The sequence below is a fragment of the Sminthopsis crassicaudata genome, chromosome 2 (genome assembly GCF_048593235.1).
Source record: "Sminthopsis crassicaudata isolate SCR6 chromosome 2, ASM4859323v1, whole genome shotgun sequence".
Classification (NCBI taxonomy): Eukaryota; Metazoa; Chordata; class Mammalia; order Dasyuromorphia; family Dasyuridae; genus Sminthopsis; species Sminthopsis crassicaudata.
Window position 1 is genome coordinate 42,561,401 of NC_133618.1, and position 27,089 is coordinate 42,588,489.

General features: G+C 43.5%; 2 protein-coding genes across 3 annotated transcripts; both read right to left on the reverse strand.

The window, feature by feature from the left end:
* On the reverse strand, positions 1-15,888 carry LOC141554267 (chymotrypsinogen B-like). 2 transcript variants are annotated; one of them, XM_074286009.1, is made up of 7 exons: positions 15,801-15,888; positions 9,856-9,959; positions 9,298-9,374; positions 9,098-9,176; positions 6,757-6,937; positions 1,887-2,020; positions 1-202 (listed from the first exon to the last, which is right to left on the reverse strand). In XM_074286009.1, exons 2-7 carry the CDS (start codon positions 9,919-9,921, stop codon positions 41-43), a joined length of 699 nt encoding a protein of 232 aa, XP_074142110.1. In that variant the 5' UTR covers positions 9,922-9,959; positions 15,801-15,888; the 3' UTR covers positions 1-40. The 2 variants fall into 2 exon arrangements, with proteins under 2 accessions (XP_074142110.1, XP_074142109.1); XM_074286008.1 differs by lacking the exon at positions 15,801-15,888 and having other exon boundaries at positions 9,856-9,969.
* On the reverse strand, positions 12,817-24,616 carry LOC141552625 (chymotrypsinogen B-like). Its single transcript, XM_074284703.1, has 6 exons — positions 24,565-24,616; positions 23,294-23,397; positions 22,738-22,814; positions 22,540-22,618; positions 20,130-20,366; positions 12,817-12,978 (listed from the first exon to the last, which is right to left on the reverse strand). Exons 1-6 carry the CDS (start codon positions 24,614-24,616, stop codon positions 12,817-12,819), a joined length of 711 nt encoding a protein of 236 aa, XP_074140804.1.
* Between the last annotated feature and the right edge of the window lie 2,473 nt (positions 24,617-27,089).

Consider the following 27,089-nt stretch of genomic DNA (forward strand, 5'->3'; position numbering starts at 1 on the left):
GGAGAGTTAAAGGTACCCACTTTCTTGGGCCAGGAGAGGCTCAGCTGTTGGCCAGGGTTTCCTTGATAAAGGGGATGAGTTTGGTTACTCGGGCAAATACAGTAGGGGAGTTGGTGGAACAGTAAGGGCTTCCCCAGGACACAATACCAACCAGGGTCCAGGTGCCCTTTTTCTTGCAGACCAGGGGTCCACCGGAGTCACCCTAAGAAGACGAGGCACAAGAGAGGTTGAAAAGGTCTGTCAGGCTCAGGATGCTATAGGGGAACTAGCAAGATTGTGCCATGGTGAACTATGAAAGATCTGGTTCTTCTCAGTGGTTCAGTGATCCAAAGAAATCCCAGTAAACTTTAGATGGAAAATGCCATTTATATCCAAAGAGAGCTATGAACACAATGTTCACTTTTTTTCTTCTGGATTATTTTCCCCCCACCATGATTTTAGACTCATGATTTAGACTCAGAAGGCCCGAATTTGAATCCTGGGGCTGACACTTTGTTGTCATGTGACCACAGGCTTCATGGAATGGCAAAAAAAGGATACCCTTATATGGAGATAACACTACCTGATCTTTTCTGCCTTAGAAGATTTTGGAGCTGTAAGGTGGTATGGAAATAAATGAAAATGATGAAGAACTGAATGTTTGGTGGCTTATTCCAAGTATTGACATTATGGTACTATGATCAGTCTCTCATACACCACAGAGGCTTGTTTTGAACTTTTCAATAACAGGAGGGGAGGAAAACACACAAATAATAAAGATTACATTTATCCAAGTGCTTTTGCCCCTTCAAATGTTTTCATGTCTTTTTCTCAGTTCTTTTTCCCCCCTGAGGCAATCGGAGTTAAGTGACTTGCCCAGGGTCACACAGCTAGGAAGTGTTAAGTGTCTGAGACCAGATTTGAATTGAGGTCCTCCACTTCAGGGCTGGAGTGCTAGCCCCTGTGTCACCCAGCTACTCCACATGATCTCAGTTCTTTCTTGTGACAGCCCACAGAGGGAGGTAGAAAGAGTATGGGTATTAATTTCCATTTGGCAGATGAGAAAAACTGAGTCTGATAAAAGTTTGTGACTGTGTTACTTAATGAGCTTGTAGCATAGCTGAGAGTAGACATCAGCTTTTGTGTTTCTTTCTAGTGCAGAAAATGTGGGTGAGCAGTGTAGATTAAGGGGAGATGTGAATGAAGTTCCATCTTGCATGGGGTTGGGAGATACAACCTTTCCTGAAAGACCTAAGACTTTCAGCAATGTCACCGACCGGACAAAAGAGAGTTTTTGTTGTTCAATTGTTGTCAGTCATATCTGACACTTTGTGACCCTATTTGCAGTCTTCTTGGCAAAGATACTGGAGTGGTTTTCCATTTTCTTCTCCAATTCATTTTATAGATAAGGAAACTGAGGCAAGCAGGGTGAAATGTCTCACTCAGGATCAATCATCTAAGTAAGTGTCTGAATGTAGATTTGACCTGAGATTGCAGGCCCAGAGCTCTGTCCACTGCACCAACTAGCTGCCCCTCACAGTTAAATCTGTCTAAAAATAAACTAGGTGGGGAGTACCTTTTTATGAATAGTTTTAATGGAAAGATGGATGACCACTTGTGACAGGCAGTTTGTAGGGAGACTGAAGTTGTGTTAGACATACTGAAGTTCCTTTTGTAAGAGTGATTGATGAGGGGGAGGATGTCATGGAACTGGAGGTGGGAGGGAACCACCAGATTGAGACTGGTTTTGCTACTTATTAACAGGATGCTAAATGACTTTGATTTCCTAAACCCTGGTTTCCCCATTTATAATATAGATAATAAGATCCTTATCAGGGCAACCCCATTTGTGATTCTTAAAGAGAGGAGAAAATCCAGAGGAGAGAGAGACAGAGAGAGGCAGGTACCATGCAAGAAGAAACATGATTGGCTCCAGCACAAATCATGCTGTCCGTGACCTTGTAACCCCAGAATCTCTTGCATTCAGTCTTGGATAACAGGGGCACCTTTGCCTGTTGGAGGACTTTTGGAGGAACTTGGGCTGCAGAGACAAAAGACGGGAGAGTAGGTTAAACAGAGTTGGCGAATTGCACGGGCGGAAGTGGAGTATAGGGGAAGGAGTCAAGAAGAAGTGATTCTGGCAGACTCTGGACTGAAGAGTAGGTCAGACTCTGTTCCAAGATTGGCTCTCCCCTTTTCTCATTCACTTTTGTGAAAGCGTGCTTAAATGTTTTTACTCTGTATCCCAAAGAAAGCATAAAAGAAGAAAAAGGGCCCATGTGAGCAAAAATGTTTATAGCAGCTTTTTGTAGTGGCAAGGAATTGGAACACGAGTAGTTGTCCATCAATTGGGGAATGGCTGAATAAATTTTGGTATATGAAAGCAATGGAACTTTACTGTTTCTAAAGGAAAGGATCAGCAGGCTGATTTTAGACAGGCCTGGAAAGACTGACATGAACTAATGCTGAGAGAAATCAGCAGAACCAGGAATATGGTATGCAGAACCAAACCATGGTATGCAGAAACAGCAAGACTGTGCGTTGTTGAATTAGGAAAGTCCTGGTTCTTCTCAGTGGTTTGGTGATCCAAAGAAATCCAGGAAACTTTGGATGGAAAATGCCATCACATGCAGAGGGAGCTATGGAGACTGAATGTAAATCAACACATGCTATATACACTTTTTTTTTCTGGTTTATCCCTCCCCCCCCCGCCATGATTTTCCTTTTTTGTTCTGATTTTTCTCTCCCTACATGATACATAAGGAAATAGGTTTTAAAAAATGACTGTATATGTGTTATTCTGCAGTTCTCAGTGTGTGGGACAATTTTATCCAAAATTAAACTCTCAGGGGCGTCTCAAGGTATAGAGGAAAACCTTTATTCAGGATCTCACCAGAGCCTGGGGTCATCCAAACTCCCAGCAAAAGGGATGTTTTCAGAGCCAGAAGAGAGCCGCTGCCCAGTGCCCACTTGCAACTTTTATACAGAGCAACCCAAGAAAAAGCCCCCACCCACCCCTAGTACCCCTTATATACATTCTGATTGGCTCTAGAGTTCCTGATTAGGAACTGGAATGTTGACAGGCTACAAATCTTTCTTTCCCCCCTACAACAGGAATTTTAAGAAGCAAAAACTTAGGCCTGCAAGCTTTATTTACTGTAAGGATGTGTTCCTGCAAAACAAGAGAAGGGAATTCTAAGGGCCCTTTAAATGGGCGGTGCCACATCACAACAGGAGATTTGAGTGGCCCAGAAGTAATCTCGGATATAGGACTGCCCTGTGGGTGGGATCCTGTACATATTGAGATAGCTATGTGATGGGTGACGGCTCTCTTGCTGGTTGGTGCTGTGTGTGTGACATCACAGGCCCTTTATAAGCCCACTGCAGACAGCAGTTGCTCTCTCTAACCTGGCGCTCTTTAACCTGGTTCCCTAGCCTAGGGTAGCTGAGCCCAGCTGATGGATAGCTGAGAGAGGTAAGGAGTTTGATAGTGAACACGTGGGTTTTCAGACCAGGTGTTCACTAAGGAGTTAACAAGTCAGGGCAGTAAGTCAGGGCATTATGTGAGTAAGTATAATAAAGGCTTTTAAGATTACACATGGCTGTTCTTGAGTGCGCTACCGGTTATTAAGCTATAGATTCAAGAGATCGTGGCCAGAGACCTTTGAAGGCCTCAGAGGAGGCGAGCCGGGTAGAGTTCACACTGTAAAGGTCAGTGGTCAAAGGTACTCTGTTAGGTCTAGGACAGACTGGTAGGGCTAGGAGGGCATGTTACAAGTTACATTAGTCAATGGTTATGAGAGATCTTCACTTCAGCTCCTTGCACTTAGCAGTTTCCATAATTATCCTGATCCAGTCCTGACTCAGTTTCCCTGCTTCTCAGTCTTGCAAAACTTCCCCTCCCTCTATATCAGAATACTTGATAAGGATAAAAGATCTTCTGTTTTAGACTATCAGAAGGTATCTCTCCATCCCAAGCTATTAAAATGTCAGATACTATCTTATCAAGATGTCTCCCCATGTCTGGGGTGCTTCCCCCGATTATGTGATCTCATCTCTAGAGGCTCACCCCACAGAATCCAATTCCACTTTCAGCACCCTGACTCTATCCCTGCCTCAGTCTATCCCCTCAGTTGAGTATTATTAAATACTCTCTAACCTCTATCCTGCCTCAGTTTCTCTGGCATTAGATTTGGAGGCCCCACTCAGATCTTAGAAAATGAGCAGGATTAGAGAGAAGAGACCTTTAGGTCTCCTCCTTGGGCCTTGGGGTGGCTGGGGATCTGCATTCTTAGCCAGGAGAGGCTAGCCCCCTGCATTTTTTCCAGAGCCTCCAGGAATGAACAATTTCCAGTCCCAACTGTGCCTGAAGCCCAACAGTGGACACACCCATTTCTGCACAAGAGAGTAAGTCTGAGGATACTTTGGGTAGTATGAGTGTCTTCAGTTCTGTATGCATGTGCTAGCACCTGGATTCCCGTTTATGAAATGCTGACGGGCATAAATTCTGGGCATGGTGTCCCTGGACGCAGAGGACACTACCTAGTGCTAAGACAGACCTGGTTCTGTGTGCCAGTTGGCACAGCTCTGGGCATTCCAGAGTATAAGTCTGGGGGTCTTTTTTAAGACACCATCTGGCTTAAAAAAAGAAAAAAAAGAAAAAGCTCAGTTTGGATTCTGGGAGGGAGCCAACTGAAGTTCCTTAATTAGTATCTCAGCATTTTGATATTAGGTCTCCAATAGTTGTCTGCCTTGTTCTAACTGCATAAACTGCTCAGAAATCTGTCTCCTCATAGAAGCTCCTGTTCCAGAGAGAGGGGGCAGGTGGAGCTACTCCAGACCCCACTATTCCCCTGACAGACTTGGGGTGTCCTCTTAGGGCAGTAGGACTGTCTCTAGCACTGCTACTCAGCAGAGGCTGAGTTTAATGCCAAATGGCCACAGACCTAACTCACAGTGAATTGTCCATCTCAAACTGGATTCTCTGGCTGAGATGCCCCAACCACAGAGGACCTGAACAGGGAGGCCTGTGTGACTCCCTAAATGAGGAATGCTGCTGATAACTCTGGGGTTATCAGGGAGAGACTGATCCTTGCCATAAGTCCTTGCATGTTTCTAGTTTTACTTTGGTTTGTTTGCTTTACATAGGGTTGATAAAAATTCATGCTAAGACCTTCTAGGAAGAGGATTCAATGATTTGAATATTCAGAAGAGAAAGACTGTGGAATGTTATGCCACGGTTCTCAGTTTCATAATTATCATGACCCAGTCCTGACTCAGTTTCCCTGCTTCTCAGTCCTGGAAAACCTCCCCTCCCTCTTTATCAGAATATTTGATAAGGATAAAAGATCTTCTGTTTTAGAATAGCAGAATGCCTCTCCCCATCCCAGCTACTAAAATGGCAGATACCATTTTATTAAGATGCCTCTCCTCATATCTGGAGTGCCTCCCCCTTGATTATGTCATCTCATATCTGGAGGCTCACTCACCCTATCAGATCCTGTTCCAGCTCTCAGCACCCTGAGTGTGCCCCTGCCTCAGTCTACCCCCTGAGTCTGAGCCACCTGTGTATATCGGTCATTGAATACTGTCATTGTTTGCTGGATTCTTGGGGACAGTCTCATTCAGCCCTGGGACCAAAATATGGATCCATTTTGTCCCAGTCAATCTCTCCCATTTAATAAATTATTAAATACTCTCTAATCTCTATCCTGCCTCAGTTTCTCCAGCATTACATTTGTATAACACAAAAAATGGTTTTTTTACATGTAATTGGGGGAAATAAAAATTTAAAATAAACATTTTTTAAAATTTGGGAAATCAAATTCTAATTTCTAAAAACACATTCATAAAACAAATATTGGTTCTGAAAAAAAAACATTATCTGACATGCCTTCCTCCTCTCAGCAGAGAGGAGACAGGCTGAGGTCTACAGGGACAAAATTATATTTTCATTGTTAAATTAGGTCACTGTAGATAGTATTTTTGCTTAATTGTTTTCTTCTGTTGCAAGGAGGCATGAAAATTAGGGCATGGGAGGGAGAGCAGAGAGCAATACATCCAAACTAATATATCAATATGACTTAAAAATAATAATAACCCTATCGGAAAACATATGCATTGCTTACAGGTATATTGAAAACAAAATTGGATTGAACACACAGAGAAGAAATTGGAAAGAGACAAGGAGCAAATGTGGATCTTATTTGTATAAAGGTTATACTAAATAACCTTAAATATAAGCAATTTGATGTTTATAATTTTTACAATTACAATTATATAAATTTTACAATTATTTTATTGAGATCCTATTATAATTAAATCCAGGTTGAACACCTAAGTCCTGGATTTGCTTCTGATATTTTGTGATGATTGCAAGTGAACCAGGAACTCTTACAAATTGTTTGAACAAATGGATTTGAAAGGGGGTAGTTAACAGGTACTGGAAGGATTCTTTAAAACATCCACACCCAGAGGCTACCCAAAAAGGTTTTGATTTTTTTGTTTATGCTGAGCTTGATGCCTTAAGTTTATGGAAGGTGTTTTGCTATTTAATTAAAAACTACTGGGTGAAAGTAAAGTCAGTCTAAAAAAGTTGACATTTTTAGAAAGCACTAATAAATGTGTTTTTTAGTTCTCAGACAAAATAAAATCCATATTCTTATAGGTTGGGGTATGTGAATTGGACTAAGAGGTCTTAATTGTAAACAAACTAACTCACAGTGCTATGGAAGGTATCGAAGTATCTAGTGCCCAGCAAGCTCATTTCACACTCACCATTGTACTTGGTCATGCCCCAGCCACTTATTGCACATTGAGTGCCTGCGGGGAAGTCATCATTGACACTGGGTAGGCAGACAGGGGACACATTCTTCTGGAAGCGGACAGGTCTGGCCAGTTTCAACAGGGTAATGTCATTGTTAAAACTGACACTGTCAAAATTTTTATTCCTGAAGACCTGAAAGGAAGAGAGGAGAGTGAGACCCTCCCCCCCATCCCCAAACCTTCATTGGCACCTCCTAGTGCCTCAGAATTAGGAGGAATTCAAAGGTAACCCAGCCAAGCTAAATGTCTGGAGGAATCCCCTCTATGGCCTTCCTGACAACTGTTATCCAGACTTTCCTTGAAGATTTCTGATGATGAGAGGCTCACTACCTCACAAGAACATCAACTCCACTTTTACTACTTCTTTATTATTGAGTCATTTGGGTCACCTTCACTTGGCATTTTCTTGGCAAAAAGAATGGAATCATTTGTCATTTCCTTTTCTAGCTCATTTTCCAAATGAGGAAACTGAGACAAACTGAGTCACAGCTAGGAAGTTTCTGAGGCCGAGGTTGAACTTGGGAGGAGGACACCAGACCTTGCACTCCATCCACTGCACCACCAGCTGCCCTGCTCATGGCTAGAACAGGCAGTAGCTGGGATTTGAACCCAGCCATTGAATCCAGCCCAAGAACAGCTGTTTTCAACTTTGCTTTTCTGCTTAAGTCTCTTCTACCTTCCCCTCCCCTCCAAAAAGAAGCAGCTTTCCCCCAGCTGCTGTACTCTCCTCAACAGCTTATGTTGGGCCAAGCTAAGGAAGATTTCATCTTGAATCAGAAAAATGGCAGGTCCCACTGTATACCTGCACCCTCAGAAGTAATCTCAGAGAAAAAACTTAGTTGTAGCTATCCTTACTACCTCACTGGGAGGAGGTCTACAGCCCAGACTGACCCAGAGAGTGCAGGTTCATTGCACACTGGGGCAGGAGTTCTGACTGCCATCACATGTTCCAGGCTGATGAAAGGGCCTCTGGCGTCCCCCCACCAATGGGGAGGCTGGGACTCTGGGTGAGCTGTAGGGGTTATAGAAATCATCCTGCCATGAGGCTCTCACTTAGAAACTTCCAATAATCACTAATGTTCATGGCACCAGTTCCCAAGGAACCTTATAATGAACTGCCTTTATTCTCTAAGTCTTTCTCTTTCTCTAACTTTCTCTGTCTAGAGAGAGAAGGAGAGTCCTATCCCACTTCTCTGTAGTTTGAACCCAAGAATCCATTAGCAGGCTGCTCATCTCTACTTCCCTGCAATCTCTAGAACTGGCTATGGTCCATTGAGGTCTTTGGATCCCCGGGTTGTGTAACTCTAGGACAAGATCAAAATTCCTACCAAAATCCTCATTTTCCTCTCAACTTCCTTCCCATCCGTGGAAAGGAAAAATCCCCAACTGAACAATTTATGTCTTCTCTGTGTAATCATGGCTAGGTTAGTGAATCTCACTGAGCTTGAGTTTCCTCATCTGCAAAATGGCAAAGACCTGCACTCCCTACATCACAAGGGATCAAATACAAATATACCAACCTCCTTTGAGACTCAGCTCAGTCCTACCCTCTGCATGAGGCTTTCAGCTGCATGAAACAGGAGATGGTAGGCTAGACTGAAAGTCAAGAAGACTGAATTCTAATTCTGCCTTAGACATTGACTAGCTGGGTAAACTTGGCCAAATCACTTCATCTCTGCCTGCCTCAGTTTCCTCATCCACAAAATAGGGATAATTAATAGATTAACTTCCCAAAGTTGCTTGAGAACAAAATGAGATAGTATTTGTAAAGTGCTTTCCAAATCTTAAATTGCTACATAACAATTTCCAAGTTCCTTTGCCCCTTCCCTCTGAGAGTGCCTCCAATTTACCCTTTATGTACAAAATTATTTACACACATTCTTCCCCATTTGAGTGTGAGGTCCTTGAGAATAGAGATCCTGGGGTTTGGGGTTTTGGGTTTTTTTTGTTTGGTTGGATTAGAGAGGGTTGGGTTTTTGTTTTTTTTTTTCCTTTTGTGGTTTCCCCAGAGCTTAGCACAATATTTGGCACATAAGAAGCACTTAATAAATGCTTGTTGGCCAACTATACATGTTAGTCCTTCTTAAATGCCAACTCTTAATAATTGTAAATCATAGCTTAGATTTTATTAGTTCCGATCAGAGAGCTGACCTTTATTTGCACAGGGCCTGCTGGCCATAAATGCTTGAATTTTCCCCTGTACAAACCCTTAGTCTATGCAGGAAGCCCCGGCTGTCACATCCCCAGCACACCCCACACTCCTCCCATCCCCTTCCCTGGGCCAAGGCTGTACCTGGGCAATCTTCAGAACTTGGATGTTTTCTCTATGAGACTTCAGGTTATGCCTTCCAGCAACCACCCTGTCTGTTGTCCTAAAGCAGAAGGAAGGGCCCATGGATCAAAGGTCACCAAATATCCCAAGAACTCAGCCTAGTTCACCACCACCACCACCCCTCCAAAGGAGGGAAGGAAAAACCTTTGAGTTTGACCTACTTGACTTTGCAATGAGCAGCTGTGACCACCCATTTGTTATTGATGATGGAGCCCCCACAGAAGTGGGCACCTCTTCTCTGAAAAGGAAGGGAACAGACAGGAATCATGTGCATTTTGAAAACCTCAAGAGCTCAGGGTCCTCCTCTGGGCACCAAGGGAAAGTCTCAGAGGCAGACAAGAGGTCCAGCAAGCCATGGGCCAGAGAACCCCAGTCGGGGTGCAGGACCGGGAGGCTGGGATGAAGAGAGATCCCAGACAAGACTGGCTGAGTCTCCTGCCAAGCTGGACACCAGCTAAGACTGGCATTTCCTCCTTGCCTAGTATGGCAGAAGTTGCTGTGGGTCATGGAGGCTGATATTTATGAGGTTGAATTGTTGCCAACTCCACAGGAGGCTTTTTGGAGCCTCTCAATCCCCCTTTTCTCCCTCACTGGCCATTCCACCCTGCACCCACTTCCCTTGATCCTGTAGGGAGAGGAAAATGTCTGAGGGTGGGAAAGGAAGAGGAGGAGGGGAGGATAATAGCTCCACTTCCCATGAAGCAGGCCTAGTTGCTCACCTGTAGAGAGACTTGCCAGGGCCAAGAACCAGGAACAGCATTTTTACCATTGGCAATCCTGAGCATATCATTCAGGTCAGGCTTAATGTCAGGGACACCACAGCCTACAGGCATGGAGAAAATAAAGATGCTTAAGGTTCCCTGCCTATGATTAGACCCTAACCATACCTGCCCCCGTCTCTTAGGTCTACTGAAGTCTTAGCTGCTACAAGAGACCCCCTCTCCCAACCCCCACCAGCCTTTTGTTCTAAGGAATAATCAGTTTTGGGTTGAACCCAGTTCTCCTGAAGGAAATAGGAGAAAGGGGACGGGGGAGCTGAAGACGGACACCTGGTCCACGGTTTGTCAAAGGGGAAGGGTCTATGCTGGCCAGGACTCAAAACCTCAAGGGACAAGGAAAGCCCATTGCCGGATTCACCCTGAGGGCTCTCAAGGGATCCCCTGGGTCTGGTATATCAGGGAAGGAACTTCCTCCCTCTCCCCTATAACACGCTGTCCCATTTCTGCCAGAGAAGGGGAAGAGGAGAGGGGGCTGGAAATGCAGGACTGCCTCTAGGAGCAGCTGAAGTCCCCTTAGTTCCCACCACCCTTCCCTGAACAAGGCTCTCCATAGAGTGGGCTCTCTTTGCTATGGTTTGGGGAGTGGGGAGAGCCCTCTCGGGTGCCCAGATATTGTTCCTGTGCTTCAGGCCACAGCTGCCTCCCCACCCCAGAAATGCAAAAGGAGCCAGAGCCCTACCCACCCAGGACTGAAATTTGAAAGTAGCTCCCCCACTCTGGGCCATTCCATTCTCCTCCCCTCACCCCCATGCTCCCTCAGGCTCTCTCCATTACTCAGATCTAAAATCACTTTCTCCTCCAAATTTCTCCAACTAACAGCTGATTTCAACACAACTTTAAGAAGAAAGCAAAGGTTCAGACTAGTTTTTACTAAGTGTAAACTACTGTCTCTAATCCCCTTCAGGGATAAATGCTGGTTAAATAGAAAACACTTATTACCCTCCAAAGTGAATTCTTAATCTGAGGAATGCCAGTATTGGTGGGGGGGGGGGGGAGGGGGAATTCAACTGAGTCCCAAGCCCAGACATCCAGGGCTGGAGGGGACCCCAGAGGCCATCCAATGCAACCTCCTTTCCTCCTCAGAGCTTAAGCAACTTGTGCTGGGATACAGAGGTAGGAAGCATCAGAGGGAGCATCTACTTCCAGGGACCTCCCTGACTCTGGGAGAGCTCACCGGGGCTCAGAATGGCCTGCTGGGTGAGGATCAGGGAACAGGACTCACCTGAGACGGCAGCCACGAAGGCCAGGCAGGACAGGAGCTGAAGGAATGCCATGGTGCCCGTGTGAGACAGCTGGCCCAGCGGCTCCCTCCCTCCTTATATCCCTGCCTTCCCTCCCCAGTGGGGCACTGGGCCAATAGCCTAGGCTGGAGATGTCCCTCCCTCCTCTCCACTGCCCTCCCCCAAAATAAATTTTTTAAAATATATTTTTAAAAATTTAAGCATTCCCTATTAAGCTGAAAAACATGTTGAAAATGGAACCAGGGATGCATGATGAAGTGTAAGGGCTTAATAAATTTATTTTGGTCAATTAGCCAACATTTATTTTCTCTCCCTCTTTCCTTATCCCCCATTTCATTTATTCTTTTTTTATTTTTAAGATACATTGCTTTAAAACACATGTTGGGAGAGGGAAAAAAAAAAGTTTTTAGTCAGAAAAAAGAAGTGAACCTAAATTCAATTTCCATAGTTCTTTTTTTCTGGATGCAGATGGCATCTGCTATCCAAAGTCTATTGAGGAGGCAGCTAGGTGGCTCAGTGGATAGAGCACCAGCCTTGAATTCAAGAGGACCCAAGTTCAAATCTGGTCTCAGACACTTAACACTTCCTAGCTGTGTGACCCTGGGCAAGTCACTTAACCCCAGCCTCAAAAAAAAAAAGAAGTGAGTAGAAGGGATAATGTTACCAAAAAATCACCCATGCATATGTTCTGTCAATAAAAAGCTATAAAAAAAAGAAAAGAAAAGAAAAAGCTTAAAAAAATAAAAGGAAATAAAAATATATTTTAAAATATTAAAAAAGAAAATAAAAGCCTCCTAAGGGTATTTCTTTCACTCTGGAAAAGAGTTCCCAGTTGTTGGGAAGTGTTTCTTTACACGTAAATCTGATTCTCTGCTGCTTTTACCCAGTGTTCCTAATCTCTTTTTTTCTCATATCCCAACAGGCAGGAAGCAGTTGCTGATGACAGAATTTGAATCCAAGTCCTTTGCCTCTAGAGTTAACAGTTCTTTCCATTATTCCATGAAACTTCTAGATAGTTTCAGTACATCTACTTCCAGGCAGCTCTTCAAATTTCGGGTGAAAGCTTTTATGCCCCATTCTCCTTGTCGTTTTTAAAGTTGAATAGCTCTAGTTCTAGCTGTTGATCAGCATATGGCATGGTCCTCAGTCCTTTTCCCTTCCTCCAGTTTGTGGCAATGTCCTTCCTAGAATATGGTGCCCTAAGATGTCATTAAGGGAAATAAGTGGGCATGTGGGGAGTGTGTCTGTTGAGAAAAACTGTGGAGATGAGTGTCCAGAAGTACCCAACTGAAGTCAGGCAAGTCAATGGGATGGTGTTGGCTCTTCCTAAAAGAGGGGTATTTCCTGCACCCCAACTTTGAGGCCTAAATGTTACATTCTGCCAGGTGGAGTAGGCAGAAATAAGTCCTCTTCCTCTTCTCAACTCTCTCAGCAACATCATCACTAGAAATGAAACCAGTATCCCCAGAAGCTCCTGCCAATGTTCTGGTTTCCTGGGACCGTGCCAGGCTCTCTGAGGACAGATTGTTGCGCACCCGATGGGCATTTAGATTTCTACTGAAGGCAAAGAAAATAGGCTGAATGATCCATATAGATACATTTATTGGCATAGGGGTCTGGGGAGAGTTAAAGGTACCCACTTTCTTGGGCCAGGAGAGGCTCAGCTGTTGGCCAGGGTTTCCTTGATAAAGGGGATGAGTTTGGTTACTCGGGCATACACACCAGGGGAGTTGGTGGAACAGTAAAGGCTTCCCCAGGACACAATACCAACCAGGGTCCAGGTGCCCTTTTTCTTGCAGACCAGGGGTCCACTGGAGTCACCCTAAGAAGACGAGGCACAAGAGAGGTTGAAAAGGTCTGTCCGGCTCAGGGTGCTATAGGGGAACTAGCAAGATTGTGCCATGGTGAAATATGAAAGACCTGGTTCTTCTCAGTGGTTCAGTGATCCAAAGAAATCCCAGTAAACTTTGGATGGAAAATGCTATTCACATCCAAAGAGAGCTATGAACACAATGTTCACTTTTTTTCTTCTGGATTATTTTCCCCCCACCATGATTTTAGACTCATGATTTAGACTCAGAAGGCCTGAATTTGAATCCTGGGGCTAATACTTTGTTGTCATGTGACCACAGGCTTCATGGGATGTCAAAAAAAGGATACCCTCATATGGAGATAACACTACCTGATCTTTTCTGCCTTAAAAGCTTGTTGGAGCTGTAAGGTGGTATGGAAATAAATGAAAATGATGAAGAACTAAAAGTTCAGTGGCTTATTCCAAGTATTGACATCATGACACCATGAGTAGCGTCTCTCATTATACCACAGAAGCGTGTTTTGAACTTTTCAATTACAGGAGGGGAGGAAAATACAAAAAATAATAAATATTACATTTATCCAAGTGCTTTTGCCTCTTCAAATGTTTTTATATCTTTATCTCAGTTCTTCCACCCCTCCCCCCGAGGCAATCAGGGTTAAGTGACTGACTCAGGGTCACACAGCTAGGAAGTGTTAAGTGTCTGAGACCAGATTTTGACATGAAGTCCTCCTGACTTTGGGGCTGGAGTTCTAGCCCCTGTGTCACCCAGCTACTCCATATGATCTCAGTTCTTTGTGACAGCCCACAGAGGGAGATAGAAAGAGTATGGATATTAACCTCCATTTGGCAGATGAGAAAACTGAGTCTGAAAAAAGTTTGTGATTGTGTTATTAATGAGTTTATAGCATAGCTGAGTGTAGAAGTCAGATTTCTGTTTCTTTCCAGTGCAGAAAATGTGGGTGAGTAGTATAGATTAAGGGGAGATGTGAATGAAGTGGCATCTTGCATGGGGCTGGGAGATACAACCTTTCCTGAAAATCTGATGGAAGTGAGACCTAAGACTTTCAGCAATGTCACCGACCGGACAAAAGAGAGTTTTTGTTGTTCAATTGTTGTCAGTCATATCTGACACTTTGTGACCCTATTTGCAGTCTTCTTGGCAAAGATACTGGAGTGGTTTTCCATTTTCTTCTCCAATTCATTTTACAGATAAGGAAACTGAGGCAAGCAGGGTGAAATGTCTCACCTAGGATCACCCATCTAAGTAAGTGTCTGAATGTAGATTTGACCTGAGATTGCAGGCCCAGAGCTCTGTCCACTGCACCAACTAGCTGCCCCTCACAGTTAAATCTGTCTAAAAGTAGACTAGGCGGGGACTACCTTTTTATGAGTGGTTTTAATGGAAAGATGGATGACCACTTGTGACAGGCAGTTTGTGGGGAAACTGAAGATATTAGGAGAGGAACCCCCCCCCCAAAAAAGCTGGAAGGAAACTAAAAATTCTAAGATTCTCTCCAAGCTGAACTCAGGACTTTATCATGTCCTTGGGCTGGAACTTGTCTCCCCATTCCATTCTGAACTTTCTTTTATATGTTTCCCAATTAGAATGCAAACTCCTTGAGAGCAGGAGAGCAGGAACTATCTTTCTTTCTACTTGTATTTGTATTCCCAACACTTAGCCCAGTGCCAGGCAAATAATAAACACAAGACATGTTTATTGACTGACTAACTGACTGTCAGAAGAGCATCCATTACATATACCTCCACATGTATACACATGTGTGTATGTGTTTATATATGTGTGTGCATGTATGTATACACATATATGCATGTGTGCATGTGAATATTTATGTGTACATAAATATAGATATATCACATTTACATAGTTCTTTACAGAGGGTGTTTTCCTCACTATAATCTTATGTCAGTATAATGATAGTAATAGATTTGATCTATCTTAATTGATATATGTGCTTTTATTCTTTGCATGGATGACAAGACACTCCTAACCATGATGAGGTTGGGGGAAAGCTGTGAGAGGCAAATAGCAAAGAAGCCAGGAAAAACCAACCACTGAGACTTAAAAGGGGCCCCTGCCTTTCTCTTTCCTCTCTCACTGAGCCTATTAGATCTCTGAAAATTTCCAGTAAAGTGGGAGGTAGAAAGGATCTTGCTCCTCTCCCCCTTCCCTAGGAGTAACTATGAAAACTATATGCCTAAGTGAGCGTTGGCTGGATGAATTTCCAATTTCTGATGTATCTTCAGCTTTGTGTTTCCTTATTTTATCACATGACTAAAAGTTTCTGAGATAGATGTTTTCAGAAAGCCATGATGGTTTTAGATGGAGAGATCCAGAACCATTTAATGAAGTCCTGGTTGCCTGATGGAATGGATTTTCTGTATTCTTTGGAGGGGAAGCTTTCTGGTATCTTTTCCAAGGATTCCAGAGTGGGGAGCATATGAGCCAGAGAGAAGGACTGACCCCCTCTTTTTCCTTTCTAACTATTTTTCCTTTTTTTGCTGAGGCAATTGGGGTTAAGTGACTTGCCCAGGGTCACACAGGGTAGGCAGTGTTAAGTGTTAAGTATCTGAGTTCAGATTTGAACTTGGGTCCCCCTGACTTCAGGGCTGGTGCTCTATCCACTGTGCCATTTAGCCTTCTGTGAGAGGGCAAGAATCAGGGTACCCATCCACACACACAAATTTCCCCATACCACATACACACAAGCACACACTTTCCTCTAGTGATTCCCTTGGAGCAGACACTTCCAATTGGCAGATGCCAATGTGCAGAATAGATAGAACTCAGCTTTAGTGTAGGTCCTTACCACCTATTTGTCCAGGCCAGCTCTCTTTCCATTTTCCCAATTCCAGGCTTTCCCTGGGTCCTTAGAAATCTTTTAGGTAGGGTCTTTCTTTCCTTTCTTCTTCAAGAAATTCATCAATACCAACGCATCTGAAATGGATATGTAGCTTTGTTCAGTTATTCTACTCCTTCCCTTCTCCTTTTCACTCTTCTTTGACTTCAATTTTTTCCTACCTATCCTTCGCAACACTGTAGGTCAGATCTCTCCTATTCCATTCCTGACTACTCCATAACATCACTCCAACAACTTTATGACATCATCCCAACCACTCCTTAATGTAATCCCTGCCTACTTCATGATGCTACTTCTGACTAGTTCAAGAAGCCATCACTGACCTTTCCACCTGGCAGAATGTAACATTTAGGCCTCAAAGTTGGAGTGCAGGAAATACCCCTCTTTTAGGAAGAACCAACACCATCCCATTGGCTTTCCTCAAGTGCCTGACTTCAAAGGTGAAGATTAAACTCACCCCCACTGCTCTCTGCTACCACCTAGTTGGGGGGGCAGGTTAGCTCACCTTCCCTCTCTCCTGGCTCTGTGGAGATGGAGTGGGGGGAAGAGAGGTCCTGTGGAATTCTTCCCCCCCCTCCCGTCTCCGCCCCCACTAAATGTGTTCCAGATTTCAAGAGATAGGCTGGCTTTATAAATGGATCTATAATTTGGCAGGGCTGTTTCTAAAGGTTTAAAGGATGTTTTTAAGAATCTTTCAGATTCTTTTCTGTAGAATTTGGTATTCTGTATAAGCTTAATTGATTGTATCCTGAGGTTATGCCCATCATTTAAAGGGCTTCTGAAAGTAATAGTTTTTCTCTGTCCTTTTGAAAATTTTTCTGTTAAGGACAATATGTAATTTGGAATATTTGTCTATGTATTGGATATTTTAAAAGCAAGCTGGTTTGTATGTACATTGTTCACTTAGGGGAACATCTACTTAGATATGAAAGAAGTGAACTTCCTGAGACAAATTCTTACTGTCATAAATATAAGGTTTTGGTAAATATCTGCTTAGGATATGTCTGAAACTTGGTTAATAGAATTTGTTATTAGAAGTAAAATTCTTTGGACTTATAATTAATGCTACTTGGGAGTTTTAAAGCTCCACCCTTTGACCATTAGTGGGAAGATTAGCTGGAGTAAAAATGAATTAAAGCTATTTTATCCTGTTTTGCTGAAAGTTAAGTTTTAACTCCTTATGTTATGGTTGTAAACCTGCATTTTTTCCTCCTGTAATTAATTTCTATGATAAGAGCAAGGGTCAATATAAGCCGTTAATGCAATTCAATTATGTCATATCTTACCATCTCCAATCTAGTTATATGTTATACCTTGTGGTTTCCAATCTGGTTATATGGAATCATTATATCCTATAATATGCCTATACTTGGCAAACAGGTATTTACCCTGGTCATCTCTATGTTACTGCATATTTGTGTCTGTGGATATTCAGGTTTTTAAAGATTTCTAAATAACGAGAGGACAAAAGCCCAATTGCCGTTTTATCTGTTGGGAAGCTGATGGACAATTCATACTGGCCGCCTCACATTCTTTATCAGTGTGTTCTACTCTTCATTTGTCAGATTTGTATTTTTGTTCTAGATTTTGGTCAGAATTACTGGTATTGACTTGCTTCTGAGACATGGAGGGGCCCATTTGAAGCTTTGGTAGCAGGCAGCATGGCCATGCCCATCCCTCCCCTCTCTGGACAGAGCATCTCCCCAGGGGGAAGCAGGGCTCCTGATGTAATTTGGACTGATATTGTGGAGTGGGAAAGTGGGTAAATTATTGTTAAAATTTAACTGCATCACTGTGTTTAAGATTTGTTAAAACTCTTTAACTATTGCTGTATGTTTGAGGGATTTTTAGGAAACTTATTGTACTGGTCTATTATATAAAGGAATGGTGATTCACTCTTGGGATTTATTGTGGGAAGGTCATTTGTTAATTTCTTTTCCATGAGAAAAAAAGGGAGGAAGGAAACTCGTTGAAACTGGTCAGGCAATTGGGGGGCAAAAACTGCTGCATTTTTCTTAGTCACTTCTGGCCTGCCCTTATTTCATTAGTTCAGATTGAATTGGAAATGATTTAACTCCTTCCTTAAAATTTACTGGACTACGATTTGCTGGTTATGTTTTAACTTTGAATTCCCTTATTCTGCTGGATTTGCCCTGGCAGACTCAGTTTTTAGGATTATGCTTTAGAAACAGCTAGAAATCAGACACCTGTCCTGGACTGGCAGCCTCTCTAATCTGTTTCTCCCCTCCCATTACTGCAGTTCCTTAATTAGTATCTCAGCATTTTGATAATAGGTCTCCAATAGTTCATGGTTGTCTGCCTTGCTCTAACTGCATAATCTGCTCAGAAATCTGTCTCCCATAGAAGCTCCTGTTCCAGAGAGAGGGGGCAGGTGGAGCTACTCCAGACCCCACTATTCCCCTGACAGACTTGGGGTGTCCTCTTAGGGCAGTAGGACTGTCTCTAGCACTGCTACTCAGCAGAGGCTGAGTTTAATGCCAAGTGGCCACAGACCTAACTCACAGTGAACTGTCCATCTCAAACTGGATTCTCTGGCTGAGATGCCCCAACCACAGAGGACCTGAACAGGGAGGCCTGTGTGACTCCCTAAATGAGGAATGCTGCTGATAACTCTGGGGTTATCAGGGAGAGACTGATCCTTGCCATAAGTCCTTGCATGTTTCTAGTTTTACTTTGGTTTGTTTGCTTTACATAGGGTTGATCAAAATTCATGCTAAGACCTTCTAGGAAGAGGATTCAATGATTTGAATATTCAGAAGAGAAAGACTGTGGAATGTTATGCCACGGTTCTCAGTTTCATAATTATCATGACCCAGTCCTGACTCAGTTTCCCTGCTTCTCAGTCCTGGAAAACCTCCCCTCCCTCTTTATCAGAATATTTGATAAGGATAAAAGATCTTCTGTTTTAGAATAGTAGAATTCTTTTACCTATCCCAAGCTACCGAAATGTCAAATACTGTCTTATCAAGATGCATCTCCCCATGTCTGGGGTGCCTCCCCCTTGATTATGTCATCTCATCTCTGGAAGCTCACCCACCCTGTCAGATCCTGTTCCAGCTCTCAGCACCCTGAGTGTGCCCCTGCCTCAGTCTACCCCATGAATCTGAGCAACCTGTGTATATCGGTCATTGAATACTGTCATTGTTTGCTGGATTCTTGGGGACAGTCTCATTCACCCTAGGACCAAAATATGGATCCATTTTGTCCCAGTCAATCTCTCCCATTTAATAAATTATTAAATACTCTGTAATCTCTATCTTGTCTCAGTTTCTTTAGCATTACATTTGTATAACACAAAAATATTTTTTTACATGTAATTGGGGGCAATAAAAATAAAAAAATTAAAATAATTATTTTTTTAAAAGGAGTAGTCTGTTGGAAATCAAATTCTAATTACTAAAAGCATATGCATAAAACAAATATTGGTTCCAAAAGAAACCCCATTATCTGACATGCCCTCCTCCTCTTAGCAGAGAGGAGAGAGGCTGGGGTCTACAGGGACAAAATTATATTTCCATTGTTAAATTGGGTCACTGTAGATAGTACTTTTGCTTAATTATTTTCTTCTGTTGCAGGGAGGCATAGCAATTAGTGCATGGGAGGGAGAGCAGAGAAATACATCCAAACCAATATATCAATATCACTTAAAAATAATAATAACCCTATAGAAAAAGATATACATGGCTTACAGGTATATTCAAAATAAAATTGGTTTGAACACACAGAGAAGAAATTGGAAAGAGACAAGGAGCAAATATGGTTCTTACTTGTTTAAAGCTTATACTATGTAACCTTAAATATAAGCAATTTGATGTTTATAATTTTTACAATTATATTCCTTTTTTTATCTAGATCATCTTATAATTAAATCCAGGTTGAAGAGCTAAGTACTAGATTTGCTTCTGATATTTTGTGATGATTGCAAGTGAACTAGAAACTCTTACAAATTGTTTGAACAAATGGACTTGAAGGGGGCAGTCAGCAGGTACTGGAAGGATTCTTTAAAACATCCATATCCAAAAAAGTTTTGATTGTTTGTGTTTATGCTGAGCTTGATGCCTTAGGATTATGGAAGGTGTTTTGCTATTTAATTAAAAACTTCTGGGGGAAAGTAAAGTCAGTCTAAAAAAGTTGACATTTTTAGAAAGCTCTAATAAGTGTGTTTTTTAGTTCTCAGATAAAATAAAATCCATGGTCTTGTAGTTTGGGGTATGTGAATTGGACTAAGAGGTCTTAATTGTAAACAAACTAACTCACAGTGCTATGGAAGGTATCAAAGTATCTAGTGCCCAGCAAGCTCATTTCACACTCACCATTGTACCTGGTCCGGCCCCAGCCACTTATTGCACATTGAGTGCCTGCGGGGAAGTCATCATTGACACTGGGTAGGCAGACAGGGGACACATTATCCTGGAAGCGGACAGGTCTGGCCAGTTTCAACAGGGTAATGTCATTGCTCTTTGTGTTTCTGTTATAATACTTGTTCCTGAAGACCTGAAAGGAAGACCAGGGACAGGAGAGTGAGACCCTCCCCCCCATCCCCAAACTTTCATTGGCACCTCCTAGTGCCTCAGAATTAGGAGGAATTCAAAGGTAACCCAGCCAAGCTAAATGTCTGGAGGAATCCCTTCTATGGCCTTCCTGACAACTGTTATCCAGACTTTCCCTGAAGACTTCTGATGATGAGGGACTCACTACCTCACAACAACACCAACTCCACTTTAACCGTGCTGGAAGCTTTTTCTTTATTATTGAGTCATTTGGGTCACCTTCATTTAGGATTTTCTTGGCAAAAAGAATGAAATGATCTATCATTTCCTTTTCTAGCTCCTTTTCCAAATGAGGAAACTGAGACAAACTGAGTCACAGCTAGGAAGTTTCTGAGGCCGAGGTTGAACTTGGGAGGAGGACACCAGACCTTGCACTCCATCCACTGCACCACCAGCTGCCCTGCTCATGGCTAGAACAGGCAGTAGCTGGGATTTGAACCCAGCCATTGAACTCCTGGTCCAAGAACAGCTGTTTTCAACTTTGCTTTTCTGCTTAAGTCTCTTCTACCTTCCCCTCCCCTCCAAAAAGAAGCAGCTTTCCCCCAGCTGCTGTACTCTCCTCAACAGTTTATGTTGGGCCAAGCTAAGGAAGATTTCATCTTGAATCAGAAAAATGGCAGGTCCCACTGTATACCTGCACCCTCAGAAGTAATCTCAGAGAAAAAACTTAGTTGTAGCTATCCTTACTACCTCACTGGGAGGAGGTCTACAGCCCAGACTGACCCAGAGAGTGCAGGTTCATTGCACACTGGGGCAGGAGTTCTGACTGCCATCACATGTTCCAGGCTGATGAAAGGGCCTCTGGCGTCCCCCCACCAATGAGGAGGCTGGGACTCTGGGTGAGCTGTAGGGATTATAGAAATCATCCTACCATGAGGCTCTCACTTAGAAACTTCCAATAATCACTAATGTTCATGGTACCAGTTCCCAAGGAACCTTATAATGAACTGCCTTTATTCTCTAAGTCTTTCTCTTTCTCTAACTTTCTCTGTCTAGAGAGAGAAGGAGAGTCCTATCCCACTTCTCTGTAGTTTGAACCCAAGAATCCATTAGCAGGCTGCTCATCTCTACTTCCCTGCAATCTCTAGAACTGGCTATGGCCCATTGAGGTCTTTGGATCCCCGGGTTGTGTAACTCTAGGACAAGATCAAAATTCCTACCAAAATCCTCATTTTCCTCTCAACTTCCTTCCCATCCATGGAAAGGAAAAATCCCCAACTGAACAATTTATGTCTTCTCTGTGTAATCATGGCTAGGTTAGTGAATCTCACTGAGCTTGAGTTTCCTCATCTGCAAAATGGCAAAGACCTGCATTCCCTACATCACAAGGGATCAAATACAAATATACCAGCCTCCTTTGAGACTCAGCTCAGTCCTACCCTCTGCATGAGGCTTTCAGCTGCATGAAACAGGAGATGGTGGGCTAGACTGAAAGTCAAGAAGACTGAATTCTAATTCTGCCTTAGACATTGACTAGCTGGGTAAACTTGGTCAAATCATTTCATCTCTGCCTACCTCAGTTTCCTCATCCACAAAATAGGGATAATAAATAGATTAACTTCCCAAAGTTGCTTGAGAACAAAATGAGATAGTATTTGTAAAGTGCTTTCCTAATCTTAAATTTCTATATAACAATTTCTAAGTTCCCCTGCCCCTTCCCTCTGAGAGGGCCTCCAATTTTCCCTTTATGTACACAATTATTTAAACAGTCTTCCCCATTTGAGTGTGAGGTCTTTGAGAGTAGGGATCCTGGTGTTTTGGATTTGAGGGGAGGGTTTGTTTGGTTGGATTAGGGGGTTGGGTTTTTGGGGGTTTTTTTTTTTGTTTCCAGAGAACTTAGCACAATGTTTGGCACATAAGAAGCACTTAATAAATGCTTGTTGGCCAACTATACATGTCAGCCCTTCTTAAATGCCAACTCTTAATAATTGTAAATCATAGCTTAGATTTTATTAGTTCCGATCAGAGAGCTGACCTTTATTTGCACAGGGCCTGCTGGCCATAAATGCTTGAATTCTCCCCTGTACCAATCCTTAGTCTATGCAGGAAGCCCAGGCTGTCACATCCCCAGCACACCCCACACTCCTCCCATCCCCTTCCCTGGGCCAAGGCTGTACCTGGGCAATCTTCAGAACTTGGATGTTTTCTCTATGAGACTTCAGGTTATGCCTTCCAGCAACCACCCTGTCTGTTGTCCTAAAGCAGAAGGAAGGGCCCATGGATCAAAGGTCACCAAATATCCCAAGAACACAGCCCAGTTAACCACCACCACCACCCCTCCAAAGGAGGGAAGGAAAAACCTTTGTTTGACCTACTTGACACCACAATGAGCAGCTGTGACCACCCATTTGTTACTGATGATGGAACCCCCACAGAAGTGGCCACCTTTTCTCTGGAAAGGAAGGGAACAGACAGGAATCATGTGCATTTTGAAAACCTCAAGAGCTCAGGGTTCTCCTCTGGGCACCAAGGGAAAGTCTCAGAGGCAGACAAGAGGTCCAGCAAGCCATGGGCCAGAGAACCCCAGTCGGGGTGCAGGACCGGGAGGCTGGGATGAAGAGAGATCCCAGACAAGACTGGCTGAGTCTCCTGCCAAGCTGGACACCAGCTAGGACTGGCATTTCCTCCTTGCCTAGTATGGCAGAAATTGCTGTGGGTCATGGAGGCTGATATTTATGAGGCTGAATTGTTTCCAACTCCATGGGAGCCTTCTTGGAGCCTCTCAATCCCTCTTTTCTCCCTCACTGGCCATTCCACCCTGCACCCACTTCCCTTGATCCTGTAGGGAAAGGAATAGGTCTGAGGGTGGGGAAGGAAGAGGAGGAGGGGGGTAAGAGCTCCACTCCCCATGAAGCAGGCCTAGGTACTCACCTGTAGAGAGACTTGCCAGGGCCAAGAACCAGGAACAGCATCTTTACCGTTGGCAATCCTGAGCATATCATTCAGGTCAGGCTCAATGGCAGGGACACCACAGCCTAGGGGAATGCAGAAAATAAAGGTGCTTAGTGTTCCCAGACTTGGAGTGGCTGGGTGGGCCCTACAGGCTACTACAGGAGACCCCCTCCCCCTACCCTCACCAGCCTCTGGTTCCAAGGAATGATCAGCTTTGAGTTGAATCTACTTCACCTGCAGGGAATAGGAGAAAGGGGACAGGGGATCTGAAGACGGACACTTGGTCCACGGTTTGAGGAAGGGGAAGGGTCTATGCTGGCCAGGACTCAAAACCTCAAGTGACAAAGAAAGCCCATTGCTGGGTTCATCCTGAGGGCTCTTAAGGGATCCCCTTGGTCTGGTATATCAGGGAAGGAACTTCCTCCCTCTCCCCTATAACATGCTGTCCCATTTCTGCCAGAGAACGGAAGAGCAGAGGGGGCTGGAAATGCAGGACTGCCTCTAGGAGCAGCTGAAGTCCCCTTAGTTCCCACCACCCTTCCCTGAACAAGGCTCTCCATAGAGTGGGCTCTCTTTGCTATGGTTTGGGGAGTGGGGAGAGCCCTCTCGGGTGCCCAGATATTGTTCCTGTGCTTCAGGCCACAGCTGCCTCCCCACCCCGGAAATGCAAAAGGAGCCAGAGCCCTACCCACCCAGGACTGAAATTTGAAAGTAGCTCCCCCACTCTGGGCCACCCCATTCTCCTCCCCTCACCCCCATGCTCCCTCAGGCTCTCTCCATTACTCAGATCTAAAATCACTTTCTCCTCCAAATTTCTCCAACTAACAGCTGATTTCAACACCACTTTAGGAAGAAAACAAAAGTTCAGACTAGTTTTTATTAACGTGTAAACTACTGTCTCTAATCCCTTTCAGGGGTAAATGCTGGTTAAATAGAAAACACTTATTACCCTCCAAAGTGAATTCTTAATCTGAGGAATGCCAGTATTGGGGGGAGGTGGGGGGGATGAAAGCAGGGGCCCCTCCGTCTCATCAACTGAGTCCCAAGCCCAGACATCCAGGGCTGGAGGGGACCCCAGAGGCCATCCAATTCAACCTCCTTTCCCCCTCAGAGCTTAAGCAACTTGTGCTGGGATACAGAGGTAGGAAGCATCAGAGGGAGCATCTACTTCCAGGGACCTCCCTGACTCTGGGAGAGCTCACTGGGGCTCAGAATGGCCTGCTGGGTGAGGATCAGGGAACAGGACTCACCTGAGATGGCAGCCACGAAGGCCAGGCAGGACAGGAGCTGAAGGAATGCCATGGTGTCCGTGTGAGACAGCTGGCCCAGTGTCTCCCTCCCTCCTTATATCCCTGCCTTCCCTCCCCAATGGGGCACTGGGCCAAGCCTAGGCCCTCAGGAGAGGCTGGAGATGTCCCTCCCTCCTCTCCACTGCCTCCCCCCAGCTCCAACATACCTTGGAGTGATGAGCAGGTGGGCCAGCTGCTCCTCTTCCTCTTCCCAGAGAGCCCTCCTCCAAGGGCCAAGGGTCCAGTCCTTTCTTCTCCCCACCTCCAGCTCTGCCTCCCCTCCCCTGCCCTGCCCTGCCACACCTTTGCTCCTGAAATTGAGTTTTCCCTGTTTCGATGCAAGAGCTCAGGGACCCTGCAGACTCGCTATCTGGGGGATAGCAGCAGAGGTCAATGACTCCATTCCACTATTAGGACCTGACATGTGCCCTGAAAATCTTATCCTTCTGGTCACAAATTTCAAAATGGTGCCCTCTGCTTCCCAGTCCTTTCTTTCCTTTGTTCCAACTATCTCATTTATTCATTAAAAAAATATTTATAGAGAACTTACTTACCTATGGAGAGAAATCTGAGATATGGCCCTCAAGGAGCTCCCAGACTGGTAAAGGTAGCTTTAGTGCAACAGGTATTTATTAGGCACTTACGGTAACATATGATTCGAGTTCTTGAAGGGGTTTTAAATTGCCAGCAGGGCTTAAAATTGGGGAGTGGGGGTAATCCAAGGCAATCCCAATAGGTTTTGGATCGAAGATGCCATCTGCATCCAGAAAAAAGAACTATGGAAATTGAATGTAAATCAACACATGTTAGGTCCACTTCTTTTTTTCTGACTAAAAAACTTTTTTTCTCTCATCCATGTTTTTTCCCTTTTGTTCTGATTTTTCTCTCCCAACATTTGTCTTAAAAATAAATAAAGACTGAATGAAATGCAGAGGCAGTAAGGAAAGAGGGAGAGAAAATAAATGTTGGCCAATTAACCAAAATAAATTTTTAAAAATTTAAGCATGCTCTATTAAGGGGAAAAAAAAATGTTGAACATGGAACCAGGGATGCATGATGAATTGTAAGGGCTTAATAAATGCTGGTTGACTGACTAACTAAACATCTGGGAACTAGCCTAGCAAAGTTGGGGCTCATTGTCAGAAAATTGGCTTTTTGGGAATACATATTGTTTCAATGAAATGTTTCATTAAAAACAGCATTGTAATTAATACAATAACTTGTTAATAACTGCTCCATATTTAAACGAGTGAATTTTGGTCCATTACTCTATCTAAGCCATATTTTAGTGGCTTGCTCTTAGTATTCTTCAGGATTCTCTTTTCATTCTCATTTATTTTTCCTCTTTTGGGGTTCATACTTAGTGAACACTCCTTCTGCTTCAGTTTCCTGCCTCCTCACTTTGCATTATTTTATGAATCTTTGCCAATTTCTTTGTATTCTTTCTATGTGTTGGTCTTAATTTTATTACAGAGTTGCACAATATTCCATTCAGGATGATAGTGTGCTTGCTATAGGGACAGGAAACGAGGTTCAAATCCACCCCTGCTGCACTATTTTGACCCAAGCAAGTTACCACTTCTCAGTGCTCAGAGTAACAACATGAGACTTTACTTGTACAACAGATACAGATCTGTAACAGAAGTGTAGGCAGCTGGGCAGTGAACTGAACAGAGCCCTAGACTTGGCATCAGAAGCCTGAGTTCAAGACAATTTTCAGATGATGGAATTTTTTATATTTTTTATTAGAGCTTTTTATTTACAATATATATGCATGGGCAATTTTTCAGCATTGATAATTGCAAAACCTTTTGTTCCAATTTTTCCCCCTCCTTTCCCCCACTCCCTCCCCCAGATAGCTGGTAGATCAATACATGTTAAATATGTTAAAGTATAAGTTAAATACAATATATATGTATACATGTCCAAACAGTTGTTTTGCTGTATAAAAAAAATCGGACTTTGAAATAGTGTACAATTAGCCTGTGAAGGAAATAAAAATGCAGGTGGACAAAATTAGAGGGATTGGGAATTCTATATAGTGGTTCATAATCATCTCCCAGAGTTCTTTCACTGGGTGTAGCTGGTTCAGTTCATTACTGCTCTATTGGAACTGATTTGGTTCATCTCAATGTTGAAGAGCCATGTTCATCAGAATTGATCATCATATAGTATTGTTGTTGAAGTGTATAATGATCTCCGGTCCTGCTCATTTCACTCAGCATCAGTTCATATAAGTCTCTCCAGGCCTCTCTGTATTCATCCTGCTGGTCATTTTTTACAGAGCAATAATATTTCATAACATTCATATACCACAATTTACCCAACCATTCTCCAGTTGATGGGCATCCATTTAATTTCCAGTTAATGGCCACTACAAAAAGAGCTACTACAAACATTCTTGCACATACAGGTCCCTTTCCCTTCTTTAGTATTTCTTTGGGACATAAGCCCAGTAGAAACACTGCAGGATCAAAGGGCATGCA

What these genes read in the sequence shown, in the direction of transcription:
- LOC141552625 (XM_074284703.1), bottom strand. Translation starts at nt 24,616, where the DNA reads ATGGCATTCCTTCAGCTCCTGTCCTGCCTGGCCTTCGTGGCTGCCATC. An exon ending in AAGTTCTGAAGATTGCCCAG is followed by an intron (nt 20,367 to 22,539) that starts GTACAGCCTTGG and finishes TCTTCCTTTCAG; the next exon opens with GTCTTCAGGAACAAGTATTA. An exon ending in TTGATACCTTCCATAGCACT is followed by an intron (nt 12,979 to 20,129) that starts GTGAGTTAGTTT and finishes TCGTCTTCTTAG; the next exon opens with GGTGACTCCAGTGGACCCCT.
- LOC141554267 (XM_074286008.1), bottom strand. Translation starts at nt 9,969, where the DNA reads ATGCCTGTAGGCTGTGGTGTCCCTGACATTAAGCCTGACCTGAATGAT. An exon ending in CCTGGCAAGTCTCTCTACAG is followed by an intron (nt 9,375 to 9,855) that starts GTGAGCAACTAG and finishes CTTCCTTTTCAG; the next exon opens with AGAAGAGGTGCCCACTTCTG. An exon ending in AAGTTCTGAAGATTGCCCAG is followed by an intron (nt 6,938 to 9,097) that starts GTACAGCCTTGG and finishes TCTTCCTTTCAG; the next exon opens with GTCTTCAGGAATAAAAATTT.